This window comes from Pecten maximus, chromosome 2, assembly GCF_902652985.1.
Source record: "Pecten maximus chromosome 2, xPecMax1.1, whole genome shotgun sequence".
In the NCBI taxonomy this organism is placed as follows: Eukaryota; Metazoa; Mollusca; class Bivalvia; order Pectinida; family Pectinidae; genus Pecten; species Pecten maximus.
In genome coordinates this window covers 35,842,596-35,861,248 of record NC_047016.1, presented here as the reverse complement: position 1 = coordinate 35,861,248, position 18,653 = coordinate 35,842,596, and the positions used below count along the sequence as shown (strand labels likewise).

Below are 18,653 nucleotides of genomic sequence, written 5' to 3'. Positions count from 1 at the left end.
CACTTAAAGACGTTCTTAAATTGTTTCAAAGAACAGACAAATTTGTTTATTCAGATATCAAATTTATCAAAAAAGACTTTGAGCTCGAGCACGAAAAGTATATTTGAGCATGAATACTATTTCATGAATAAGAGCCAAGGTGTTCTAGTAGGGTTTACGTATTCTGCTTCATCGACGTCACCCAGATGAATAGGTTAAGTATTTCTCATGTATCGCGATCATGCACCATTCATATTAACGAACGCTGACAACGCAAAACGTTACAATTTACCAGTTAGATGATGCTGCCGATTACAAAACATTCCCATTGTTTTAACTCAACCATCTCTCGAAATCCGTTGTGTTCATTCTTCTGTCAAGAGTCGGCATCTATAACAACTGGAAATGTCAATTCCGGAACTAGCCCTTGGATATAGAAAAAAAAACTGACATTTGGGGCTAGCATTGGTTATCTGTTTAAGAATGAGGTGAGCAGTTGAACTTGAAGAGTCTGTCCTTGATTACTATCAAGTTTTGTCAGGTTTGCGATCGACATAGTCAATAAATCGCTAGTTAATTAAAAGTAGCCAATCATCACTTTATCTTACAGCGAAAGGATTAGGCAAGGCCTTTGTCACCTGCTCTCCACCAGAGAATTCTTACGATTCCATATCGATATGTTCTATCACACCATACTGATTCCTAATCGCTCCCATGCCCATATTAACTGTATTTTTTATGCAAGATTCGAACGAGTTCTGCTATATCAAAATCATATGATACAAAGTAATATGTGTGATAACAGTCACCTGAAAATTGCCAGTTTATAGCTCTTTGATAAGAAGCAGGCTGCCAAGAGGCACGCTGCCTTAGACTTTATTGCATATACCGGTCATTTTTTATAGTGCTGCCGTAATTTCGTAACGATGGTTCACTACACCGTGCATGCCGTGCATGCACCACAAACATGTATCCTTTTTTGATAGCAACACCAACAGTATGTGATAAAATATTCCATGTTCATTTTGTCACTGTCTATATACAACATCTAAATCACAACGTTTGACTATTAGCTTCCTCAACTATTTTGGTAAATTCGTATACAGATTAAGAGGTGAGTTAAGGTATATTTGATCCATGTTACATATACTTAGCTCTTACACCTTCTCCGTTAAATCATTAAAAAATTGTGTAACCATTGTATGCATTGGAATGCCATGCATTTCATAATCAGAAATGTTATTCATACTTAATTACATATTTTCTTCTTTACATTGATTATAAATATTACATACCAGGTACATGTATGTTTACTAAAAGAGGATGTTATTTGAAAATTTTAATTTTTTAACAGGATATATGATACCTTTGATAAAGGGAGGAAGCTTATAAATATACAGGCGAATTCAACACTGCAAGGGAGGCAACTGTACTTTTAAACACAGGCTTATTTTTAATTGATGCATGGAGGCAACTTATTTAATGAATACATGTCATTTTCTGCAAGGTACACTGCGTTTCAACATCAAAGTATTCTTGCTATAATAGATTAGGTAGTATTTGTGATATGTTACACGTGAAAAAAACCCCAACATATATCGGTATTGTTTTAAGATTAAAATTTGATGCTTAATGCTTTTCTTAATGAAAATTGTACAAAATGTCTGAAATTTTCATATAAATGACTCGTTTGATGAAGCGTTCATCTTAGGCAGTTTAAATTCCAGAAAGATTAAGAGAGTTAACTGAGATATCTATTATCAAATTGATTTTCCTATGAATTTATTGACGTAAGACCGGTTGTAGGTTACTTATATAAGGATTGTATGATATGCCTCGGTGTTTATCCGTCTAAAAATGCCGTAACATAATATACATCATCCCCGTTAGTTTGCTTTGGGCAGGGAGCATGCGCATAAGTCATATCGTGTCACGGCAATTTAAAGAAGTTGTCGGAAATCTAAGCTAAATGAAATGATAACTTAACCCGTCAATCATTTCGTTAACAAATATTGAAGTACGAATTAATTTTTGTTGATAAAAAGAGTCCCCATTTGGATCCTGCGATAATGCTAAAGTACATGTTCTTCATTGTCTGGTGTATATAGATTTCCCTGTATCAGTAATTTTCAATATTTTGTGAATCCTTTGTATAATCCTTGGTATAATTTCAATATATTTAAATTAGTCAATTGTTTAAAGCGGCTATCAGATTCATTCATAAAATGCTACTGCCAGAGAAAAAGATCTCCAATCGAACGTCAAACGTACGATTGAGTACAGATCGTAAGTGTTATCCTCCCTTTGAGCACCGATTATATGTTAATATAGTCAGGAGCCCTATTGATTTATTTTTTAATGATACCAACTAAGTTATTTTTTTATATTGGTCCTATTCGGCTTCCGTATATTGGTCATTGTGACGACTAATAAAAAAACCAACAAAAATATGTTTCTGTTATTTTTATTTTCATGGCAACGTTATGTTCTTTAAACTTCTTTAAACTGATATTTGATATATCACTACATGAAAGATTGTATCATTTCATTCCCAACATATTTTTTTTGAATTTTTTTTTAGTAAAATGATAGAAAAAAAAAAAAAAAATTAAAAAAAAATTAAAATTCTGACTTGTTAGTTTCTGAACTAAAATAGGATTCTCCATATTACCATTAAACAATAACGGAAAATTATTGCATTTCCATCTTTAATTTGAAATAATCGCTCTTTTGAATAAAAAAAAAAGCATGCTTCCTCCAATACGTCTACATATCGAAGACAAATAGTATGGAAAGGCAGTTGATTTTTTGCAGCAAAGCAAATGGTGGCGTAAAGATCACTCATGTCAATTTTAATGGCAGTTGCTTAATTATTTCCTGACTGTGTCGTATGCCCTTGATCGTCGTGTAAATCATCAATCTAAAAGCCACCACTTAAACTCGTTACAAAGGTACAAATTTCGTCATGTCAATCTAGGTCGAATTGAGGTCAAGTTCATGTGAAAATGTTCAGGTCAAATTTCCCTGAAAAAACAAATAAAAGAACTTAATGTTAAACAATTGATAGAATTGACATGATTATTTTGCGAGTAATATTGACCTCATTTCCAGGCGATTTTTAACTAATTTTCTGCCTTATCATGTCAAATATGCCTGTGATATATAATCGAAAATTCATTAATCCTGAGGAAACAGCATTTACATATTCTCCAGTTTTTTTTGTAGAACAATTGTTTTAGTGTTTTACACCATATTAACAAAGAAAAAAGGCCATCTTATGGAAAGGAGACAACGTTTTACCGGTTAAATGGCACAACTGCAAAAGAACAGCATACACTTATTTTAGACTTACAACTGCATTACAACATGACTCAATTATATGTATTATACAAAACGATTGTGCCAAATGGGCCATTGTAATATTTACTTATCGCTCACTTTGCTAACATTTGATAGGATCGCTATTTCTCTATCACAAGCTTTGGTCAAAATGCACAATGCAATTATCTACACAAGAGTAAGGTATTTTTCCATAGTACATTTAGCTAGTGGAAAAATATTACGTGAATAGGATTTAAGACTATTCTTAAAGCTTAAGGATAATTACTTCAGGCATACGTTGTTTCGAGGTCATCGTTATCAACGTCATCGACCGATCTTACAGTAGGTGTAACTGATGACTGCCGATCTGTCGTCGCTTCGGCTCTAGATAATTGTCGTCCTCTGGTCGACGGAGCTATAGATGTTCGCCGGCCAGTGCCACGTTGGGAAATAGGTGTTTCACGATTAGTGTTTGACTGTGCTATAGATGATTTGCGGACTGTATTAGTTTGGGCGACCGATACACGACGGTCAAGTCTATCTGAAGTAGAATTTGCTACTGAAGCATTCACAGAATTATCTCTCGCAGGCGACTGTACGGGGTTTGATAAGGGAACAGTATTAAGTCCAGAAAGCCCATCTACTGGTGTCACTATCGTCACTGGGGAAGCATTCTTACTGAGATGTAGGCCAAGGCCGATCAACACACACTGTAATATAAAAGAAAAAAAAATCAAAATATTTTCCCTCAATATATGACTTATGTTATTGGACAATAACATGGAAATGCACGCATAGATTCGACTTTGATTTATCAGATTTCAGAGCAAAGGCAAGACCTCTTCAATGAGTAGATAGCATGAATTCATACATGTACATAACACACGAAGTTAAACGTGGTTGATGTAGCGTACACATTAGGTGCATGGTCATCTTAAAGTAAAACAAATGAGCAGATATGTCCAAGCTTCTCCGCCTTTTCGCAATTATGAAACTATATTAATCATTTTCTAAAACAGATCGGAGATGCTAGGAGCCGAAAGTATATGAACATCCTTTTAAACAAATTATGAAATTTAGAAATATTTGTAAATCTCTAAATATGTACAAATGTAGAAGGGATTTTTTTTACATTTCATTCATATGACACGTTAAGAGATAATGATATCTGCAGCAATTACTCACCAAACAAGCTATATGAACGACATCAAATCCGATATACAATCCTGTCATCAGTAACACCGTGCTTGTTTGTGTATCACAAAATCCCTAGGAGAAAACGGTTTTGCATGAATATATCACTGTACAGTCAAGTGGATTAGTTAATGGTAAATGAAGTTTGGCCAATGAAGAGAAAATTTATATAGAGTTATAGGCTTAAATGACGTATATAAATCACGTACACAATTAAAAGAAGAAGAAGAAAAAAGATTCTCGTTGCTTTCAAAGATGGAATACATCCATTCGCATAAGTATGCAATTCCATGTCCAGGTCCCGGAGGCAGTGTTCTGGTTGTAATTTAGAAGGCAACTGTTTTTATCATATTGTAATTGTCTTGTTGTGTTAAAAGTAGATAAAATTATGTAACTTACCAACCAATAGAATGTATCCTCGCAGTTATGTCCAGCCTACATCAAATGTAAAATATCATTTCAGTCAAAATCAGAACCGTACATCACTTAAACAATATATTTCATACCAGACGAAACAAAAGATAAGAAATGAAAGCAGTTCATTTACAGACCAATGGATGAAAATTAATGAAAGTGTTCCAGATATGGTTCTTATGCATTTTTTAAAATTTTGTCAGGGACAAATAGTGGAAGTTACCCTACCAAGGAGTAACGACTTCTGGACAAACACTCCCCGTTATCACAAATAATGTATGCTTTCTTACAAATGGATACATGAATATCGATCACCTAAAAAATGGAAATAACCTTATCGATATAGGTCCTAGAAATGAGTGATGTCACCAGGGACAAAAGCTGATCACAGACACTGAAAGTTAGCTTAGCAATCAGTGATGATGTCAAGAAAAGCGCAATATTTCATTACGGCCCACTAAAAATAATAACAATGACCTTGACCTAAAAACCCCGAAACTCAAACTTGTCTCAAACTTTATAGCCAAAAACACCCCAAGGAATGAAGTAACAAATGTAAGCTAAGCTATTACTAATGATACCTAGGACAATGTGCTGTTTTATTAACACATATATTAATTTTCGGTTATCTTAGCAATTATTGATGACGTCGGTGATTATTGATTACCTCAACTATCCAAATAATGAATGTGTGAAAAAATGTTACCTTATCAATGAGACACAATCATGAACATGAATTAATCAAGAGATGTCAATAACAGCTTTTTCTTACCTTATCATTCAATAGTGACGCAAGAGAGAGGGTGATAATATCGCATATCATCATACAAGCCATCAGCACGACGGACTAAAAAAAATATTATAAATCAATCTCAATACACACATGTTTCAAAGGGAAGAAAAGCAAACCAGATCATACAAATGTTTTAGTTTTACTGGTGAGTGCAAAACGTCTCAACACCAGCATTTTTTGTTTTTTATTGATTTTCTTTTTAATAATTTGACTCTACAGTACCTAAACCTAACTTGAACAATTGTAATTCTTTGTTTTGAAACGACAAAATATGTGAAACACGAAACCTCTCGAAAATTCTTTTTATCTTTCATTTTGATCTCATTTCGTTAGCTTCCTCCTTGATTTGAATTTGAATTTTATGAAAAATAGTATGAAATTTTATTTTTCTTATTGCTGACTTCAAATTATATTCAAAAATGAAGTGCTCACATGATTGAGAATCATATATAGTTACAACTTTAAATATGAATATATAGTTTTCCTTAACAATAACATGAAATTATGGAAAGTTACAAATACATGTTATCTCTTTGAACATGTTATTGCGAAATGCAACCCCTTAAAATTACAGATGTATTAAGCTCTGTCGCGAAATACACTTTTACTGAAAACGTAGATTCGTAGCTTTGTTGTAGCAGGGTTTATTCTTCCGACCATGCTCTCAGTTACCGGCTAAAACCTACGACCATGCTATCAATGCTTAGGCATTATAAAGGGGGGTATTTGATACATTCTGTCAAGTCAATAAGTGTGTGATTTATACTTTAGATTTCTGATACCCGTTATCCAGGATTTAAGAGCTGTGCGGTAGTCTCCCTTTGGTAGAATGGCGAGACGTTGGGACATTGCAACAGCTAGTGTTCATCCGGAACCATACATTTTCCTAAAGAATAATTTCAAAGCCGAAACAACTAGACTGCCTGACAGAGTTTTCACGTTACTCTATATTTTACTTTCCTGCCTTAAGCATTTCATAAAGAGACGGCAGAAGTGCCGTGTGTGCATGAATCTGCATTTGCATGTATTTGTTTTGGATCACATGTATATGTAAATATAGGCGAGTCTCAAAAATCATCTTATCATTGCGTAAGTGGTCAAGGTACATGTATCACCTAAGTCCTGACGAGCTCAATTCTGGTATGGTTGTGGTAACATTTGGCATTGCTGAATAAAAGACACTCTAAGGCGCTTTACTATTCTATTGCTTGATCAATTATTGAAAATAAAATAAATCAGTTCCAATATAAAATATTTGCAATGGAGGGTACCACACGTACATGAATGGATTTTATATATCTATCAAATGACGTAATAGCGACAGGGTGGACAGAGCTATATGTCAATTTCAAAGGTAATTCCTGGTACTTACCATATAAATTAAACCCTTTCGAAGCGTTCTGATAGCGAATATAGTGATAACGTGCATTATGACAAACAGCATCTCAGTGACAAATATAGTGATCAGAAGTCCGTAGAGGAGGTAGCCTAAGTGTGGGTGTTGATCGTTAAACGCAATGCTCCGCATCGGTGAGCTGTTTCACCAAACCATATGTCAAATGGCCGGGAGCAAATGTTTGTATCAGTACACCGACCCACAGCAATAATTCAGCAAACTTGAAAAAGAAAAAAAGATGTATTAGAGGTTTATATAATATATAAATAAATATATATGAATAACATTATATTGGTTTCAAAAAAATGAATACAATGTTGAAATATCTTTACTTACCATTAAGAAGGCAGTAAGACTTGCGAACACTAATATTTTTGCAGTGAGGCCTGGTATATAGTTACTGGCATTCACCCTATCAAAAAACAAGAAATCAATTAAACATAAAACAAGAAAACAACAGAAATCATACGCAGTACACAAGGAATATGCCGTTTTCCCTACATTATCAATTACAAAACAAAGCTATGCAAATTAAGTTCTTTGTGCGTTCTTTCACATACAAACAATACAATAAACTACAATAACAAAATTACAATGGCGCCTTAAACTGCATCCTGTTGATCAACGAATCAATGAATGAATTCCATAGAAATAGCGATAATAAATTCCATAGGTCAAAATTAATAATGAAAAGTCAGCTACTTTATTACTTTCGATCAGTCTAAGGATAACGACCGATGTAATATGAGAAGTGTTGCTTAGAAATGGCGCTAATTAGCTTGATCTGTCAAAATAAAACATGTCCGTTTATCAGTCATTTATTGGATTTGATAGTAAACAATGAGAGATAAAAGAACTTACAACATGCACAAACAAATGTATACAATTTGAGAAACAATCCAAGAAAAATTCCCAGAAAATTGGCATATATTTTATCTATTAAGATTAAAGAAAGCTGCCTCTCAGAAATTTGGGAAAGATCAATGAAAAAATAGCGATAAAAAGCTTCAAGAGGACAATGTGCGCCATTTTTCCAAGCTCAAAATTGTGCACCGGATCTAGGGATGAAGTGGATAAAATCTCGAGAAAGATCCTTCAGGTTCTTCGTACTTAAAAGCACATGCAGATATGTGTAATGAGTGATGAGGGGAAACCCCAAAATTAGAATACCCTTTTATCCTGTTGAAAATGATGATAGTTTGTTTGTATGAATTGCTAATGCGCCCTGCAAGTATATTGTTTTCCCACCATTCCTCATTAAATCTGTCTGTGAATGTGTTTTCAATTGCAACAAATTTTATTTCAATAAAGAAAAATGATCAAACAACAGGCATAGCCTATATAAGTTCTCTCCTAGAGGTAACAACTAGGGGATGTAATTAGAAAAATTAAGCATAAACCTAACAGACAAAAATATGAATGTGTTCATTAGAGAAAATTAGTAAATTAGTTGTGTAGGGAATCACTACGAAGTTTAAATTCTGTATATTCTTCACCCCACAAGTAAACCGTTAAAAATCTATAGCCATAGATAGGGCGAAGTAAACACCTTGATAATCACAGATTATAAACCATCACTTCCGGCATCCATAATTGTGATACGATTGACAGGTTTCCACATCTAATGTATTTTGTACCAATATATACCTGTTCCCTTTTACGTGATGGACGAAAGTGGAGAAAGCACCTCTCAGTTGACCAGGTGCCACTCTCTTTTTATACCGCCGATCTAGTAACACAACCGTCGTCATCTACCAACAGAGACATTATGCATCATTTTATCCCGTCAAGACAGCCTACAGTGCACAAAGGTGAGGTAGATTGGGACATTCATTGTAAAAATACACAATATGCAAATATACAAAATAGATATAGACTGTTACACTTTAATCAGGAACGCAAAAGATAGAGGGAGACACTCAGAACTTCAGGACGAATGACATCAAAATCCTTGATCAATATCGATAACAGTGCAACAATTTGTCTTCTATGATTTGTAGTAGGAATCATAATCATGGTTACTTACTAGGGTCATGACCACAAATATATTTATTCTAAAACTATTATTGGTGTGATCCCCTTACCTCTAGTACTAAGGATAGAGAGAGTAGGACCAATCCCGCCATATCGTATTTATGTATGGAATCCAGAACTTCTTTGGCACATCCCTGTTTGTACAGTAGAAAGGCACATGGAATTAAATACACCAACATCATTATACGTTGCCTAGTTAGGGTATTCTAATACCTTGCTCAATGCGCTAATTATATGCATTATAACCGTGTTGTTTATCATCATAAAAAAAAGAAGAAAAAATGACATTGCGAATTCATTCATAGTCACGGTATAATTTTGCAACAATGAAAATCAGTAGATCGACGGAATTATAGTGAGTGAATAATATACTACACTGAGTAACAAAATGTCACTGGACATTTTGGTATTTCATTTAAAATGTAAACAGTTTCACGGTTTTATATAACGTATGTAACTCATTATAATTTAGATATTTTTGAATACTCATGTTTTCTACTAGTGTAAAATACCAGTCACTCGCATGAATTAAACCATCCATAAAATCAAGCTTCCAAAACACCACCTGTTAATAAAAACTATCTACATAATATCTAAATTTGCTACCTTAGTTACTTTAAGTATATTATGACCACCTGCCCATTTTGTTTTTGTTTGTTTGTTGCTTTTGTCTTTATAAGTACATTCAACTGCTTTTAACTTAGATATATCAGTCAAGGTGTATACAGTTTCTTATGATTGCAGTGAAACAGATAGAACTATCTCTTCACTACTCATTTTATATCTTAAATTGAAAATCAACAATAATCAACTTTTCATTAAAATACATACTTTAGTATAGACTGTATCTTTGAACGACGACATTACTCTGTTGGTGTACCATCTCACGGTATCAGCATCCAAGTGACACGTTCTTGGGTATGATGGATAGATGTAAATAGATTTCCAGGAAATAGAGTTAAAGTCGGAGATCGAATCAACGCCACAGCAATCTCCCTACAACGATGAGAAGATCAGAAAAACTATAACGTAAGCTGGGTCTCTCTCTTAATTGGTTTGGGTGTTTTCGGAGGATAATTAACTCTATTGATTTGCAATCTTATCAGGTAAGACATTTGATGGAATGGACTGATTCCAGTGTCAGAAACACACGATAAAGAAACTCTTTCTATTTTTGTATGTTTTCATGATATTACATGGGATAAACAATTCCGTAAATGCTACAAATAATGGAAACCTTTATTATATCTACTGTATACTGTAATTCTGTCAATATTCACTTGCCTCGTAAAACAGAAAATTGAATCCCAGATTCACACCTCCGTAATACAAAGAATTTTCAGAACTATCTGTCTTGTAATAGTTCAGCAGAGCGGATCTCATTTCAGGCACCAGATTCCAATCAATCTGAAAGAAACATAGCCACGCGAGTGAAATGCTTATTACGCAGTATTTGTAACCGTATCGGAATTAAAATAAAATAACAAATATATGATGTTATAGATTCAAATATGTAATGTGCATACTTAAATAGGGACAGATAACAACTAAGCTGTAGAATATGCATACTGATTTCAATTTCTCAATTATTTTTATTCCATTTCTACGTAGTAACATCCCTGTCCCCCCTTCTTCTTACGATGACTAGATAATCAAGGATTTGGTTTGTATTGCCTAACGTCCTATCAACAGCAAAGGTAATTTAGAGACGGCCTCTGCTGTGAGCGAGATGCATGCGTATGGTGAATGATAGTATTTTGAGAGACAGTGGCATGTTTGTGATTTGTCTCCTTGCGATAGCGCGGAACTGAAGCCGGCGTTATAGTGCTACCTCACTGAAGAATACTGGATACTACCAGCAAGATCCGACCACACTAAACTGACAACGGGTGAACCAGTCATCCCACTCACAAATAGCTGGGCATTAAGCAAAATGAGCAACCACAATGTCAATAAACTCTGCTTCTATCCCCAGTCCAAGACATACAAAAGATTTCTTCACAGAGGCAAAACACTAAATGAAAGCCAAACGCGAGGCAGTGCATAGTCAAGGGCGTGTTACCATTATTATTACCGTGACAGAAGTCGACTACTGACCATTGGAAAGTTTAATAGTCGGCATCATTAGGACATATATTTCCGTATGCGATTAAAAGTAAGACGTGTTTGATTCTCGCTAAGATGCCTCCACTTTCAGCACTATGCTTCTTATTTTGAGGATGCGACTAATCCTGGATTTGAACTATATTAACATGGCCGGTGTCGTCGATAAAGCAAAAGACCCTTCTCCATGGACATACCTGGTCTTATTCCCCTGGTATATAACTTTCGGTCTTCTAAACGATCAATTTAGGACGCTGTTATCTTTTATTTCCTGTGTTGGCGTTAATAAATTATATTTTAATACCGTTATTGTCGTTTAATGCATTAATGACACAAGCAGAATTAACGCTGGCGACGTTGTATTTATCTTTAGATATGGATATCAATCGGCTTCCTTATTTACTTCTTACCTCTACCCTCACGTTGATCCAAACGCAGATGGCGAGGATTGTGGTGACCACAGACAGAAGAAAACCGCTCAAAGTCTATCAAAACAAAATCAAAATGACGTATACGACAATAGGGGAAAAACAATTTGAGTACTTTTGTACGTTTGTATGTTAGGTATTTGCCCGTATGAGTCACATACAGACGAAATAATAATCACAATATTGTAATATGTTTGTCAGGGGAACAAATAAATTATGAATATGCACGAACATTGGCCGATGAAATATTAGATTATTTTCAAAGATAAGAGACAAAAGGAATAAATATGGCTTGATAAATATACCTTTGTGTAACAAATGAATACAAAATGAAGACAAAGTGCATGCATTTTACTCACCGCTATGTAAAAAGCTGGTAGGTCAGATGCTACCGACACGAAAGCGGATCCAAACAGTAACAGAGTCACACTGCCCATGGTTACCATAAAATACGTGAGGGCCAGCATCCAGAAGTTCAGGTTATTTCCACTTAAGTACACATAGGAGAATAAATGTTTGATGTCCTTGTGGCCGAACACGTTATCGAACCTCAGAATGGTCCCCGTCAACAGGATACCCAAGGAAATCATCTACAGTAACAATTTATATTTCATTAATTATAATCAAAATACCAATAATGTACGCGAGGAATCCTCCGCAATGAGCAGAGGTTTGCTTGTTTTGTTTAAGGTCCTATTAACAGCCAGGGTCATTTAAGAACGTGTCTGGTTTTGGAGGTGGAGGAAAGCCGGAGTACCCGATGAAAAACCATCGACCCACGGTCAGGACCTGGCAACTGCCCCACGTAAGTTTCGAACTCGCAACCCAGAGGTGGAGGGCTAGCGATAAAGTGTCGGGACACCTTAACCACTCGGCCACTGCGGCCCCCGCAATGAGTAGAGGCTTCATTCACAAGATTAGCAGATGGCCGAATGGTCCATGGTTTTCAGCGAGCAACTGATGCTGACTTCTGTGTGGCTATTTATGATGTCAAAAGACATTGAGAAATGCGTAAATTTTAACATAGCCGCCATTGTTGACTATATCCTGTGAGTGGGCGAACAACAGTCAGCGATGGAATAACTGCCGACGGTTTTCGCTTTACCAGTGTCAGACATACAAATTAAACATATATAAATTGGCTATCGTTTCTATACGACACAGCTATCGGACATTTCAGTGGAAATCAGTCACAGAGGATAACACTTACTAGTCCTGTTGCTATGACGACAGCCAAAAACATCTGCATCTTCTTACTGTAATGTACGTACCATATGACAGATTACACATAACTATAAAGATAGCAATACTATCGGCTCACAGTAGTACCATTTTCAATGTAGACGAAGGTGGCTGGATATTTATAGAGAATAAAGGAAAAATTGTATATATAGGAAAGTCAATTGATTCAATTATACATAGATGACGAATGCAGTTGATTGATTATTTGAACGTAGTTTATAGTATTTCTATGAATCACTTATATTTCGCGTGGTATTTATTTTCGCGTTAATATGCGAGGAGAGTCAATCGCGAATTCAATTTGTTTTGCGATTATGTGTACCAAAATAACATAATTGCATGGCGCCCAAACGATCGGAACCGATCCATGACTCTTATAGTTAAGCGTTTGGAGAAGAAAGTTCGCGAAACAAAGTACTTGCGAAATCTAAGTGATTTAAAGTAACCGGCACGAAAGTGGTTGAATCAAAGTGATCAGGAATAAATTATTTGGAATGATAGCTAATAATACTGGTGTCTTAATCAACATCATGTACGTAACAATAACAAAATATCGTTTTTTCTAATAGTAGCATAGAGACTGACCTTTTCAGTCCACGGAGGGTTACTGAGAGCGGTACGCGGGGAGGGTCATCGTTCATCCGATTATCCTTGGAAAACAGATATCCTATAGTATAGACCTGTGACAAAACCATACATTTATTTACATTACTAACAGAAGTCTGTATTGTATTGTCGTGTTAAAAATAACACAATATTTGTTTATGCAAATTTACGTTACATGAATCAGCAATAGGCATTATTCAATAAAGCAATTAAAAATAATTTACTAAATCAGCATTGTGTACTTGCCGAACAAAGGGACCATACCTTAGAACAGATAGCAATCCCAAAAAATACAGCTACAGTCACCTGGTATTTGTATATCTCGTCCGACAATTTCTCTTCGCAAAACTTCAAAGAGAAATAACATAAATTTAAAACGGCTTAACAAGAAAATGTTTTATCAAGTCATTGTTCATTCAATCTGTCTTCGAAACAAAAAGAGCCAGTACGTTCATGACTGACTTACCTCTTGGTTGATGGTACCAGTTGTTATGGTGGCTCCGACATAATGTAAGTTAGAGTTGATCGGTGTTCTTTCATACAAACACTGCTCTGGTATACCGGAGTATATTGGAGAAACCTTATAATCCAGCCCTTTAACCTTGCAACATGTAAACTGCAAAATAGATCATATGAAAATTAACAAGAACATGTATGTAAAATACAAGACAACCATGCAAATACCAGAAGACTGCAATACACGAAATACTTAACTCAATCCAGCCTACGTTCCGGAGGGACACAGGCGATGAGTAAAATGTCACAGACAGTAAGACAAAAGAGATATATTCAAAGCACATATTCGTTTTCTCTTGCAAGCACAAGGCCTGTCATAATTAAAAGCGTTCTATTTGTCAAAGGGCATTGGGCAAAGGGAGGGGAGTTAATTCAAGTTATTGTAAGATTGACAGACAGTGGGGCTAGTGGGACGAAGTAAGAAATGGAGAAAATGAAGAGACGACGGGAAAACAAACGGTATACATGTATATAAAAAAGCTCGAGGCACTAAAAACAAAGTATTTTTGTTGTCCTGACTACTTACAGTGACAAAAAGTGCCTTCCATGACTGGGTAAAATAATCTCCGTAGTCGAGCTGACTATCATAACCCAGAAATTCTTTATATAGTTGGAACTCCATCTGGTCCCTGACCTGGAAAAAGTCGCATTGGAATTCTATTACTTATCTGTAATCTGGGTAGATAAAGTAAGAATGTTTAAAATCCAGTTAAGATACATGTATAAACTGTCAGCCAATTTAAAATGAATGAAATTAGCGTGCAGCTGCAGTCATTGCCATCATATTCCTCTTATACATAGTTCTTTGAAATTGTGCAATAGAAGCGAGAACACCAAGATCAAAAGAACTGCATACTTACAACGTACAGCATTCTGCTCCAGAAGATAAGCATCATAATGTGCACCACACTCATAATTATCTGTAGGATTCGGTCCTGTAATATATAAAACAGGGTCACAATACAGACATGTACATGTATGTCACTCAATCATCGCATGCCCTTGTACTTACTGTACAGTCGTTCATTTCAGGGGACTGATATTTCATGGTTGTTCCTGTCAGACCTTGTTCGCGGGCATACCATTTACGCCATTTTACTCCCTGTAAACTTTCAGTAGGAAACACTTCTAACATTAATTTGTTTAACTTAATATTCGAGGGTTATCTATTTTCATATCCATATTTAATAAACATTGCGAAGTAAAAACCACCGTAAAAATTCCAATTATATAGAATATTTGTATTATAACTTGATTGTGCTGCAATTAAATCAATTACACAGATAGGTAAATGTATGGGAATTAACACTTTAGTCTAATATCAAGGAATGGCATGTTTAGATACCAAGAGGTTTGTAGTGAAAAGCTCTTTGGGTGATATGGACAACCAGTATCCCAGAACCTTTCTTATCAATGGGACACTACACTTCCGGACAAATTTATGAAATATGGAATTGGAATTCGACAAACTATTGCTGTCTCATTGCAATACGCGAAACTAAGCAATGACACAGAAAATACTGTCACTTTCCGAATCATTCAGAGCATTCATTGTCCTATTCTAAATTGAAAAAAAAGGACATCTTACGGGCAGACACATGGTTGCTTGAGTGTAATTTTTAGATTTTAAGATTACCGGCTCGCACTTTTCTAAATGTATTCAATAGTGGGGTGTTGTATTACATTAAACGCAGCTAGTACAAACGTTGTATCGAAAATAAAGTAATCACTTTAAACTTAGAACACCTATTTTAGATAACGTTATTAAATTAACATTTATGCAAGGTAATGCTGCACCCATTAAGAAGAGTGTTCCTACAAGGTTTCCATATGATAAAAGCATGTTGCACTGCAAAAAAAGTCATTTACGATTATTCAAATTATTACGGTTTCCTTTTTTTTCTAGAAAGACCGACAAATACCTAATGCTTTACTTACAATTAAAATCTTTGATTTTGATTTAAAACAGAGAATGTTCTGTACAAGACCACACGCTTCCCGTGTTGAAAACTCCAACTGTTATCATGGCCACACCCAGTCCAAGCATTAGTTCAGGAAGGTAAATGTTGCAGAACCGTAGATTTCCGAAAAGGGGACTGAGGAAACTGTTCGACACAAAGTCGCTCTGAAGCGTTACTGCTCCGGCGACGAGCATTCCCAGACCAGCCATCTGTAACAAACGTAATAGATGATCATATATACAAATGTAAAGTTGACATTGTGAAATTACTCTCGTGTGAATATTTATGACTTTGACTACATGACCTAACATTTCCATGACTGTGATTTCATGACTAATCATTTATTATGACTTTGATTTTATGACTTACCGTGTCTATGACTGTAACCACTGTAAATATGACTTTGGCTTTGCTCCTGAAACAAATAATAGTATCAACCATAGATGCAGTAAATGTAAAAAATCGCAATTCAGCAACAGTGTATGTTGACAACTTGTAACTAGTAATCACTTAAATGAAAAATATGCAGTAGAACACGTGTGAGGTATGAAAGATTTTAAACAAAAGTAAAATTCAAATGATGTCTTTTGTTTATTTCTTCAATACCTACGTCCGTCATCGCCAGTTTGCTTCATCGGAATCAAAACAATAGATGCTATTCCTTTAAAATATATAAAACGATATGCTGCATTTGTAAAACGCCGTTGAAATGTATATGTAAATTAATTGTCATAAGTTTTTAAAGAGATGTATTTTTGATAGATCAGAACGACTCGACACCAAACTATGGTCAGTACCAGGCAACTGCCCCACTTGGGTTTCGAACTCGCCACCCAGAGGTGGAAGGCTAGTGATAAAGTGTTGGGATACCTTAACCACTCGGCCAACGCGGCCTTTTAGATAATGCAAAACTACATCATGCAATACAAGTTATTAATGTAGTTTTACGAAATACGAAAGGTTTCGCATAAGACAAAAACTTTTATGTTGCGAGTTATCCTTTCTCCTAGCTTCAGAAATCTACACTTAATTCTATCTTCTCATTGAATATCGTAAGTAAATGTAAGAGCAATTATCGTATGTGACGTGACCTAGACACACGAAATCAGAGTCAAACTACAGTACAATACTCACTTACATTTGCCATGATCTGTGTACACACTCGCCGAACTGTCTGTACATGCTAGTTGAACAGTTTGTTTTGCGTCTGCTGTCGAGACGTTGGTACGCCAACTCCGCGATCACAAGGCCGACAATCTGGAAACGACGACATTTCAAAAAAGGTCCTTCATAGTTTGCGAAAATATGGGTTACCGTTGGTTTGAGTGATAAGATATTTGGATTAGAAAGTGTTTAATTTTCTTTCTTGAATTACTGTCCGGAAACAGAACAAAAATATGTTATGAAATTAAGCAATAATAACAATTTTGCCAATTATCTTTTTTTAAGGAATTAATTGTTTTGCTAAAGGGTACACGGGACTCCGTGTGATTCTTACGTCTAGTACGATACTGGAAATCAAAAGTAAGAACAGTGACCAAACATATCCCGTCATAGGGGTATGGAACTTGTTCCAGCAGCCGGGCTTAGTGCCAACAACGGCACAATAGTTGTTCGTCCCTGACACACCGCAACAGTCCAGCTAAAACAAAACCAGACGGGTCAATATATTACCAGAATCGTTAGTCATTTCCTTCTACACCATTAGTACAGGTCGTGCAATATCGGCACGGGCAATACCATATAAGTACTTCATTTTCAGCAGGGGCATTACCATATAAGTACTACACACATATGTCATTACTACATCGTCGACAATACTATATATAGACTGCATATGTACATGTTATAGATTAAAAAAATTATGCCATGGTGATCTGTGCAATAGTCCAGAATATTTGACACGAGGTACTGGCAATCGACCGATGTCCTATAGCACGAGGCCGAAGGCCAAGTCCAATAGAACATCGGTGGTATACCAGTGCTGAGGTAAAATATTCTGGACTATTGCACAGAATCCCATGATATACTTGTATTATTACATAATCATTAAAACACACTTAGAATAACTGAAATCGCGGCTTTCCTGTAGACCCAGAGGTCCCCATGACTGTCGTCTGGCAGTGTTGACATCTGAGTGACATAGACGCTTAAAAGGGTAGGACTAAGGACGAAGATATACATATATCGTCAGTACAGTAATTTTTCATCTCAGATATTTAGTGACTTGATTTCTGATTCTCCATTAGGGAGTAAGAGTTCTGTAGAAGCATGGTATAATTATCATTTATTGTTGAAAGATGCTACAAACAAATGAAACAGTGTCCAGATAGTAAAATAATACTGTTTATTAGACCTAAGGTTATAATCCCACAAGAGTAACCTGTTATGTTGATCTTTGACTGGCACACGAGTTAACATTCATGAAGGAAAAAGAGGTATTCTGTATGTGTGTACACACCAGTTTAACACGATGCCCTATACCTTTTACTTTCATGAATCAGTCGTGAGGGCTAAATGGTTGTGTCGGTGAGTACATATATAAGTATAACGAGTTCGAATCCGGAAGAGCTTTGTTTTGCCTTTAAAATATATAATGTATGCATAGGAGCATATTTTGGCTGTGAATATATTCATATTTCTACTTCTCTTCTTTTTTCCAAATC

At 35.5% G+C, this 18,653-nt stretch overlaps 2 protein-coding genes and 1 long non-coding RNA gene across 3 annotated transcripts; all 3 read right to left on the bottom strand.

The window, feature by feature from the left end:
* Positions 1-2,602: 2,602 nt before the first annotated feature.
* On the bottom strand, positions 2,603-10,121 carry LOC117321913. The gene is made up of 10 exons (XM_033876538.1): positions 9,963-10,121; positions 9,182-9,265; positions 8,745-8,848; positions 7,434-7,509; positions 7,074-7,317; positions 5,681-5,755; positions 4,894-4,929; positions 4,486-4,569; positions 3,587-4,010; positions 2,603-3,003 (listed from the first exon to the last, which is right to left on the bottom strand). The coding sequence occupies exons 5-9, from the start codon at positions 7,227-7,229 to the stop codon at positions 3,588-3,590; spliced, it is 774 nt and encodes a 257-aa protein (XP_033732429.1). The 5' UTR covers positions 7,230-7,317; positions 7,434-7,509; positions 8,745-8,848; positions 9,182-9,265; positions 9,963-10,121; the 3' UTR covers positions 2,603-3,003; position 3,587.
* Positions 10,122-10,400: 279 nt separating this feature from the next.
* On the bottom strand, positions 10,401-14,310 carry LOC117342729. The gene is made up of 8 exons (XM_033904951.1): positions 14,239-14,310; positions 13,977-14,126; positions 13,775-13,858; positions 13,490-13,584; positions 12,873-12,918; positions 12,022-12,252; positions 11,645-11,719; positions 10,401-10,538 (listed from the first exon to the last, which is right to left on the bottom strand). Exons 1-8 carry the CDS (start codon positions 14,308-14,310, stop codon positions 10,401-10,403), a joined length of 891 nt encoding a protein of 296 aa, XP_033760842.1.
* A 253-nt stretch (positions 14,311-14,563) lies between these two features.
* Positions 14,564-16,188, bottom strand: LOC117321912. The gene is made up of 3 exons (XR_004531431.1): positions 15,965-16,188; positions 14,887-14,961; positions 14,564-14,660 (listed from the first exon to the last, which is right to left on the bottom strand). It is a non-coding gene; the product is annotated as an uncharacterized LOC117321912 (long non-coding RNA).
* Positions 16,189-18,653: the final 2,465 nt, after the last annotated feature.

Excerpts from the sequence above, each read along its gene's own strand:
- LOC117321913 (XM_033876538.1), bottom strand. The coding sequence starts at position 7,229 with ATGCGGAGCATTGCGTTTAACGATCAACACCCACACTTAGGCTACCTC. Across the intron at positions 5,756-7,073 it reads GAAAGGGTTTAATTTATATG|TCCGTCGTGCTGATGGCTTG; the intron begins GTAAGTACCAGG and ends TATTTTTTTTAG. Across the intron at positions 4,570-4,893 it reads AGGATACATTCTATTGGTTG|GGATTTTGTGATACACAAAC; the intron begins GTAAGTTACATA and ends GTTTTCTCCTAG.
- LOC117342729 (XM_033904951.1), bottom strand. The coding sequence starts at position 14,310 with ATGTGCTTTGAATATATCTCTTTTGTCTTACTGTCTGTGACATTTTAC. Across the intron at positions 11,720-12,021 it reads TACCAGCTTTTTACATAGCG|ACTTTGAGCGGTTTTCTTCT; the intron begins GTGAGTAAAATG and ends TTGTTTTGATAG. Across the intron at positions 10,539-11,644 it reads GGATCAACGTGAGGGTAGAG|ATTGATTGGAATCTGGTGCC; the intron begins GTAAGAAGTAAA and ends TGTTTCTTTCAG.